The 10,021-nt window shown below is 41.0% G+C and overlaps 1 protein-coding gene across 1 annotated transcript in view; it reads left to right on the top strand.

Moving 5' to 3' along the window:
- zbtb16a (zinc finger and BTB domain containing 16a) overlaps positions 1 to 10,021 on the top strand; it is a 146,887-nt gene that overhangs the window by 48,240 nt on the left and 88,626 nt on the right. The window contains exon 3 of the mRNA XM_035666524.1: positions 8,333 to 8,430. Coding sequence (XP_035522417.1) covers positions 8,333 to 8,430 — 98 coding nt within the window. The remainder of the gene's footprint in view (positions 1 to 8,332; positions 8,431 to 10,021) is intronic.

Raw genomic sequence — 10,021 nt, 5'->3', positions numbered from 1 at the left:
CTCTCTCTCTCTCTCTCTCGACACCTTGAGGGCAGATTTGGGGGTGGTAGTGTGTGTGATATTATAAATAACACAGTGAGGATGAAAGGCAGTGGCACTCCCCCTCCCCATCCTCCTGTCTCTCCTCTTTTCTTCCTGCCCTGCTACTCATCTATGCTCAACACGAGTGCCTCTGCGTTTGCGTGTGTGGCTTGAATTTATATGAACGTCTCCCCGGCAAGGGACAACGGGGGCCAAGTCATTGATATGTGCAGGAGGACTCAGGATAAACAGCCCACGCCGACCGGTGTTACGCCAGCCTGCCTGATACATTTTGATTGAGCAAAGACAGAGAGGTGGGGTGCGGGTGGGAGGGCAATGGAATTGGGGAGGCTTAAAAGCAGGGATAAAATGACAGAAAGGGAGCTTTTTTTCACCTGCTTCTCCAGACTGCCACAAAATGGACCCATGTAAATGTTAAGAACCACACACGGTGCCTAGATGAGATGTGTGTGTGTGTGTGTGTGTGTGTCGCTGGACTTTGGAGGGCTTCAACAAATAGATGAGGTGCCATCAGTGTATTTATTTATTTTTTACATCTAAACACGAGGGCTTTTATTTAGTTACATCGGGATATTGTGTTTTCTTCCTGATGATCCTTTTGTTTTATTGAACCCCACTATTCCCATCTCACCCCCTTACTTCTCCCACCCTGTCTGTCTGCGTGACATGGTCAGCCCTCTAATGGACTGGAAATTCACGTTGAAAAAAGTCCCTCGTTCCTCCTCTCCGTCCCTGTCAGAAAACCAAAATAAGAGGTGGCGGCGGCACACTGCGCCACTTATGGCCACATTAGGATCAGCCACCAAAGTGTCACTGAATCGCCTCGTGCATCATTTTGCCTTTGTTCGCCATGACAGGGAGTTGTGTGTGCGGCAGTGGTCCTTTTCTGCCCTGTGCTTTTATCCCCAAATGGATGTAGTACTGGTTGGGCTCTTACTTCCAGAGTGCATTATCCCACTTATACCATGGATCATTTTTAAAACGCAAGTCTTTTTATTGACCTGTGTTTATAGTGGCATGCTTATTGACCTGTGTTTGCCATTAACGTCACGTTGTGTGCTCCGTTACTGCCTCGCAACTAAACTCCTGTCTTTGTTCTCATGCTAGCTTCACCTTGTAGTTCCATCTGTATCTTGAATATTTTATATTTACAGATACAGCCACTGAGGACGTACTTAAAGATGACCAAACACAGACGAAGAGGGGATTTTGCAGATTTAACGTGGCGTTTCTGAATGTTGGAGCGTGCTTGGAAATTAAGAAATCTTAAAATTCAGTGCAAACACGCTCCCTACCACCTTATTAAGAGAAATGCTAGGTGATATTTGAATTTTAATCTACAAGATCGGACAAAATAGTAAAGGATGTAAGCTCTGTAGCATTTCGTCAATTATTTGATTAGTTGGTAATTAATTATTTATTTTGAGTCATTTTTTTAAAAAGAAAAAATTCCAAATTCTCTGATTACAGCCTCTTAAATGTGGATATTTCCAGGTTTCTTTAGTCTTCTATGACAGTTAACTGAATATATTTGTGCTGTGGACAAAACATCTTTTGATTAATTGATAAATGAGCGAAAGATTAAGCAATAATGAAAGTAATCTTTAGCTGAGGCCCTAAAGGAAGTCATATCTGACCTATATGTCTGTGTTAGCTATGTGGTTAGTTTCCTCATTTTTCATTTTTGCATTAATTATGCATTAAAGTATTCATGTAATAAGATCAAGTAGGATTTTATCCTTTTGAAGAAATAATAGCAGGAATCTTACGAGCATTCCTTCAGCACACCCATGTTTCGGTGTGAGGGTTAGCCCTTTAAAACTTCCTATGGTGATTTTCGAAGACACATCAAATAGTGGCAATGACAGGGTATGACATAAAAATAATTAGTTCACTGGCCTCTATGAAATCGTTCCATCAGCACATAGAGTTGTATAATTTTGAGCATTAGTGGATATGCATTCATCATGTCTGTTGGCGTTAAAAGATCAAGCTGAAAATATTCTCACCTTTTATAAAGTTGCTACTGCAAACAAGTTAGCACAAAGTTCCTTATTTACACATCCAGCAGACACAGAATAACATTAGCATTCATTTGGAGTTGTGTCTCTGGCCATTGGATGAATGTAAACCCAATATTCGCTCTCCTTTTAGCTACATTTTGTTTTGTCCAACTCCTGATATATCTGGTTCTTGCCTGATAGATGATCAGTAGTTTTTTATTGATAGGGTGATTATTTTCTAGATTGATCAATGACTCATTTGGTCTATAAAATACCATAAAATAGTGAAAAAAATCCATCTCAGTTGGAGTCCGAACTGATGTCTTCAAATGTCTTGTTTTGTCAGACAAAACCCAAAGATATTCAGTTTAACGTAATGTAAAACAGAAAATCTCTGCATTTTCTGCCATTGTTGCATCATTAATAGCGATGAATTGATTATCAAAATAGTTATATATATATATATATATATATATACCTGTCGTTTGGTACATTATGGGCAAATTGAAGCATTTTCACAAAGTCAACTGCAGGGTCCCATTATGATGTGTCCCATTATGTAATTATGTAATCCCATTACACATAATCATTTGATATATTGTTAATATGAAATTATTTATTAGTGCAGCTTTAAGGATACAAAGAAATACAAATAATCGGTCAGAACTAATTTTCCTTTTATGTTTAGCTAATAGCTAACATGCAATATAAACAAGGTTGCAAGTAAATTTCATTGACAGCATGAGACGCTTCCCATCCCTCAAGCTCTTTTCACTCCCTTTCCCCAATTATCAGTTCTTTTTCTTCTGACCAACAGAACTAATCAACAAACAGTCACACACAGCCTTTCTTCAATTTACCACCTCTTATCAATTGCCTCCCTTTATCGTCCAGTGTTTTCTTCTCTCCATCGTAACCCCCCCATTTCTAACTTTCCAAAGCTTTTATTTACGAACATCATCTCAGGTTGTTTTATAGCTCCCTTCACCAACGGAGGATGGACGGGGGGAAAAAATGGAAAAATAAAAGATGAAAGGATAGATGAGGAAGAGAGCAACGCTCAAGGCTGCTAAGGGAGAAATAGATTTTAGGCAAGCAATGAGGAATAAGTGCCAGTCATCAAACCTGGCTCTGCTTGGCTTTTTTTTATTTTTTTTTATTTTTTTGTCAAATAGTTTGTTGACATAAAGCTGTGATGTGAGCTTAGTATCAGCGTGAGTTTTCAAGCCGAGTCATTTGATTTAATGAGGTTTGGCAGTACTTCCACTGCCGCTGTCAAAGCCCAATCATATGAAATCTGGATGACTCAAAGCCGTCAAAGGACCACAGAGGTCTGAGTTATTGTATTTATTGCAGCGTGTAGTACCAGTTGATCACCTTATTTTGACTTTTCACGTTACAAGCTGAGGGGCAGGTGGGAAGCTGGGGTCTTTATTTCGCCGAATGCAGTGCTAGTTATGATATATAGCCGGCCGAGTCCAGCGGCAAAATGGGAAAAAAAAGTTCTGAATTACACAAGGCAAGCTGTTACGGCTCAATAACCCAGGCCTGTAATCGGCTCACATTTCAAACACACACACTCACATTCAGACAGCCCCTTGCTTGGGCAGGTTTTTACGAGGAAGCACACCGCACGAGGTGATCAGCATATGTTTTGTTGACATAAATTTAAAATTTATTGCCGTTGTCAAAAGTGACTGTTGGACAAAGTCGATTATTAACTGAGTAAATGGCCTGAGAGAGTTTTATGTGAACTTCCTTAATGGCTACAGTCAGTCTGTTTCAAATCACCCTCCCTCCCTCCCTCCCTCCCTGAGCTCCCACCCACCAAACACACACACACACACACACACACACACACCGCACACCGCTTGTCGTCTAGTTTCAGAAAGCACAACACTGAAAGCAGACAGTACGAAGGGGATGCGGATGTTTAGAGAGTGTCTCGTCGGTGTGCTGGCGTGTGTGTGTGTGTGTGGAGAGGTCTATCCGAGCTAAATCACTGAGCTGAGACAAAATATTTTAGTATCCTTTTACATACCATTAAACATTGTTGGAGCTGAATTACGGTGTATTATTAGCTCTTCTTAGGCATACAAAGTGGCAAATACCTCAGATGCTGACTATTGTCTAATGTTGCATATTATTGTACTGCAATCAGGAGAACAATCATTATTGACGTGTGCACCATAAAGATGAGAAACGTGAATAGTCTTTGGCGATTAGACCCCATCGTGTCTGCATCATATTTTAAAGGGGTCTTGATTAAGTCTAGACACTGGTGGCGGTGGTGATGGGATGGAGAGAAGGGTTGAAGATGTAGATGTGACTAAAAGAGTAACGCTCATAGTCAGCTGATTACAAAGGAAGCAGGAGAAGAGGCAGAGAAATGTGAGTTAGTAACATAGTCTAATGCTAAGATTATATTTTGTAGCTGTGTGTGTGCACCTCTGTCTACAATTAAGAGTATTTCATGAATGGGGACTCGTCTTCATATGTTATCTTGTGTGTCCATAGTGCTAGTTATGTATACCTTGTAGTCGCCATGTTTCAAAAATACATTCCTAATAATTTCTAATGTGCAACATCTCAGATAGCGCAAAATAAAACGCCAGTTAAACTGGTAAAGTTAGCACACTGGCCCCAGAAGATCAAATGTGATCTGGCTCAAATGTGACGCATACAGATACAGTAGCTACATTTGGATAGTCTTTCTGGCTGTGATTTGGGCTCAGAGTCAGCTCTGTTAGCTGCACTCAGGCTAGCTTTTCACCATTGTCACCAGCCGGAATGGGAATATTGCACTTGGCCTGGTTTTGCAGCATTATTCATGACGAGTCTGGCAGGAATTTGGAAACCAAGCATGCCGGATGTGAGCCAGTGCTGGGCCGAGCCTGGGTTTTTCCCCTACTGCAATACAATTTGTACAATACTGTAGCTTATACTCTCATTCATTGTGTCCATTTCTGATATATTCATTGTATTACTTTTCATAAAAATTGCATTTTGCATATGGTCTGAATGCTGTTGAAGTCTCAACAAGAAACTTTTTTGTTCCTGTGGAAAAAAGCGCTAGCGTTTCCACTGAATCATGGGAATCCAAGTGAATCCGACTGTGGCAACCATTACAAATAACCATATCATACTTGCCAATCTTCTCTCGGTCTTGTTTGTTAATGTAGATCATATAAAGGCATAAGTATTAAATTGTGACATTTAAGTAACCAGTTAAAAACTCCTTGTAGAACGTTTAAATGCTGAAAGAAAGGGCGTCATTAGCGTTGCAGTAGGACAGCCTTCTCAAAGTCCTAAACCTTCCCTCGAACAGACTGAATTACTGGAACAGGTGCTGTTACCATTCTGTTGAACATCAAGTAATGTGCTGTTTCTGTGAGTAGTGCTAGCTATTGCAGTTGAATTTAACACTCTCTCAGCTAGGGACATACACACCGCACTTTGCTCATCAACACTACATTTACGGTGAAAATACATGGCATTGCTTCCACTTCTAGTGGCCTTAATAAGTCCATCCATACCTTATCAGTGCTCTGTCTGGGGGGCACAATGGTCAGATTGAGGAGGGACACAAAAGGCCTTTGAAAGGCTTTGTGCTCTGTGTGTTGTGTTGAGGTTTACCGCCTGCATGTGTTTTCCCCTTATCAGAGTGAAAGTGTGTGAGTACATCACCTGTGATCCTTGCAAGGAAAAAGCCCTGTTCCATTCTTTTGTCCATTTTGTTGTTTGTTGGTGAATTTATGTCATTCATGGGGATAACTCGTCAAAGACTAAATTACTTCAATCAGGGGTAAACATCAGTCTTTGGTCCCTCAGAGTTGAAAATGTGAGGCGATTATTCTAGTGCTGCTATTTTGCACCAATCATGGGGGGAAGAATTCTAACATAGGGAGTTCATCCACCAGCCTTTGCCTCAGTAGACCAGAATGCAATGCAGTTATAACGCAATTGCTGTTTATTTGTCTTTGTATATAACCACACACACCACACCACACTATGATTCTGTATTGTTACACCTGTATGCCTGCGTTTGATTGAACGCAACCAATCAGATTTATCTGCTGGTTATGGAAGGGTAACGCAGCCTTCAGTTAAAACGAACAATAGCTACTTAAGAGGTTAACGTAGATCAGTTGTATCAGAACTGGAGAGTATTCATTGAAAGAAGAGCAAAGAACGCCACTGACGTTTTCGCTCTTCAGTAACAGTTTGACTACATTATGCAGTTCATTGATCTGATTGGTTGAAGTTCCCCCATGATAGCCACAGATAGACCGATGGTTCAACCAATCACCTGCAAGGTATTTTTTGAGTGCCTGCCCTTTTTCAAACAATGACAATTCCACAATGACTTCCCAGATGGTTCTGTAACAAAGAATCTCACACAGTTGGGTTAATAGAAGGGCATTCTGGGAAGAAGATCCATTAAAGTTCCTTACATTATGATGTAACTGCTAGACTCAACTCTCCATCCTACCATCACAAATTGATATCTAACAGTATCTAACAGAGTATTGTTTTCTTTCTCAGCTGTGTCATTCTTCTGTGTCACTTTCTCTACCCTTTTGGCTCCTCAAGTGTCCCTCTTTCCCTTTTGGGGGCATTTGGCATTTATAAGGCCTTTTAATTACTAAGTGCTTGCCAAAGGGCTGTCATTCTGCCTTTAGTTTCCTGGGTCTCCCCGCAAATTCTAACCACTATAACGGTCATGACTTCTTCAACCCACCTGCATATATATATATTTAACACTTCAGTTTTTTGCCGCCCTTCCTGTCGGGTTTCAAGGATGTTTTGCAGCAATTAATTGTCGCTGAAGCCATGCTAGACTTTGTTGCTTAATAATTTCTGCAGTCTTTGCCATAAGACACGCTATAATCTCTCTCTGTCTGTCTCGGTCTCATCCCCGCTCTGTCTCTTCCTACCCCTCTTGAGGCACAAAAGAGAGCTGTAAATCAATTTGCATTCGACATCTGACATCAATCAGTCATGTTTTGGGAGAGTGGCACCACCTCCTCCTCTGCGGCTTTGTTGAGAGACGCTAAGATGGATGGCTGTCATCTCGTCCAAGTTGAGCAGATCTCTTATCAAGGGCATTGTTTCCCAAAGAATGCCTTGTTTTGTCTGCCAGAAGCATACACTCACCTGAGTATAGAATCGCGTGCTTGTCCTGTGCAAAATTTATTTCAGTTTTGCATTAAAGTGTTCAACATTATTCAAATGTAGAAACATGCAAATCAGACCAAAGCCTTATAATTAGCTTAAAGAGTTATCAGTGGTGTTTTTCGCCACATGCCACCATCTTGATTTAACCTGATGGTAGCACTATTATCAAAAAGATGTTAGTGGAGCCTCACTGTGTGACAGAGCAACAGTTTTGGAAGATTAAATGTGCCAAATCTGAAACAGCACCAACTTGACAAACAATCATTACAATCGTGTGTGTGTGTGTGTGCGCCTTTGTGTGCCTCACTCAAGGCGAGGTATTTGAAGTTCTCGGGAGGTTTAAGGCACTGTGGCAGTTGTTTGGCAATTCGTGTCACCTTAATTGCTTTAGAGCACTTTCAGATATCTCTCAAGAATAATATGCTTTGTACTGAGCCGTGGGGTCTTTGAGGATTTCGTAACGGAGAGAGACGTGGGGCTAGACTATCTGTTGTCAGATGTTATTTAGTTACCTAACCTTCAAGGCCTTTACCACATAATCAAATATTGAACCTTAGTCTTGTCTGACCTTGTGCACTTAAACTATGTTACAGCCTAATGACTGTCTATTTGGGAAAAGACAATTCATTGCACATCAGATTTTGCTTCAAGCTACACATTACCTTATAGTTTAGAGAGCAGTCGTCAAAAAGTGGCCCATAAATGGTTCATAACACTAAGTAGCTGTCTTATGTGTTTGCCTGAATAAATCATTCTATTTCCCTTTTATAGCTCCTTATCCATCTGCAGCACTTGAGATGCAGGGAGTTGATAATGCCTCTGCTTGAATAGCACCTTGTGATTTACAAGTCATGGTCTGGTGCTCCCTGCAGAAGAATATGTGCAGTAGTCGGACGACTTGTTACCCTGATGCTTATTGTTATGCGCGGTTATGATTGATGGAGTGTGACACTTTCTCTCAAATTGCAAAAAGCCAAATCTTTGTTGTGCTGAAAGTTATTAGTTGCTGCTGTAAAAAGAGTGAGGTTCATGCACAATGAGCTTGGTCAGAGCTGTATTGTTCAACGGAGGACAGGCAGTGAAATGTTTGTTTTGCTCTTTGTCAACAGGAAGATGCACAGTGGAATGAAGACCTACGGCTGTGAGCTGTGCGGGAAGAGCTTCCTGGACAGCCTCCGTCTGCGGATGCATTTGCTGTCTCATTCAGGTAAAGAAATAAACCCAAAAAGCACACAAACGCCACACTGATCACTGTTGGGCTAGCAGCCCTTTCATTGGTGGGTTTACTGTTTGTTGTAGGGACAAACTGGTGGGACAGAGCATTTATTACTCTGCTATACAGTTGCATTTTAACAAGTTTCCCAGAGCAGGTATGAAACAAAATATAGTGAACCACAGTCAGTTTAAAGTCTGTATTAAAGTCCTAATGTCAGAGGTCACTCATCGCTCATTAAAGGGCCACAGCATTAGTTTTGCACGTTTTAACCGATTCATCACAAATCATAATGTTTCTTACGACACTTTCCAAAGCAGTCTGCAGATGTTTAGATTGTGTTTTTATTGGTTTCCATTAATTTTACTGCAGTTCATAACCAGATTACTTTGTTGTTCATTTACAACTACAATTCTCCAATACTCCAATGCAATCGGAAGTTTGCCAGAAATAAAAGTAGGCCTGATGTTCTCTCTGATAAATATCTAGCCGGGCTGCCAGGATTTCAGAAGTACTGAGGTCAGGAGTCCAAATTCCCCAGCACAGCCCCACCCAGAGACATTTTTGACTAGCCACCAAAGACGTCTTATTAATTTTTTTTTTTATTTAACTGTTTGCTGAGGACATGACCTTACTGTCCTCAGTGGTAGATACAGTCCTGAACAGGTTTTACATCCTAGAAAGTTGATTATAATTTATTGAGTTATGTGATTCCACATGAATGCGCTGTACATGCTAAACACTGGCATTATCCTTCAAAGGGAAATCTCTTTTTCCTGCAGATTTACACTGTTATACCCTGAACCAAAGGCCGTCTTAAGCTTTTACCCTTGTATCCCACAAATCTGGTTTACAACCATGAATAGATTCAAAGTGATTAATTCACTATGAATACATTGTGTAATACATCACTACTGAAAAGAAATTCTTGATATAGTATTTACAGTAGATGTCAACTTTGAAGTTTCTGCAGCCTGAGAGCTGAATAAAGGGATAGCTTGCCTTACATGCTTTATCTCACTATAAATATACTAGTTTTAAATATGTGAATGTGGAGCATAACCCAGTTTCAGTGATTTGTGGATGAAATAACTCTTCAGCCCAGTAAAGCTGAGCAGCTCTGGGAAACTTAACCAAAGAGGTGCCTGCATATCATCATCCCGTCATCCTACACCTCCGTGACATCCGAGGTCTGAAAGGCAGTAGAAGTAAGAACACAGGACACATTGATTGGTCCAGTCTGACACTATTACACCCACCCCCCAAAAACACCCCCCAGCAGTCCCTGCGCTCTGAGCCTACTTAGCACAGCACTGCTTTAATGGCATGGACTCTCTTTTATAGGCAGCAAAGAGCTCCTCACTCCTAAGGCTCTAAGTGCAGATGGTTTATTGAGACACTGTAAAAGCCATGGGACCTCAGAGGGAACCCCTTCTGTACACACACACACACACACAAAACCCCAAATCCATGTGTTGACGTTGGCCTAGAAATTGAGCCCTCTGTTTGGTGCCTTGCATGTTTTCCAATGGGACACAGTAAGTGGTCCGAATTGTCTTCTTGGCATTGTTGTTGTTGTTGTTGT

Source organism: Morone saxatilis, unplaced genomic scaffold, assembly GCF_004916995.1.
Source record: "Morone saxatilis isolate NCDOM2014 unplaced genomic scaffold, NCSU_SB_2.0 Contig20, whole genome shotgun sequence".
Classification (NCBI taxonomy): Eukaryota; Metazoa; Chordata; class Actinopteri; family Moronidae; genus Morone; species Morone saxatilis.
The sequence above is the reverse complement of the archived record's forward strand: the minus strand, read 5'-3'. Positions and strand labels throughout refer to the sequence as shown.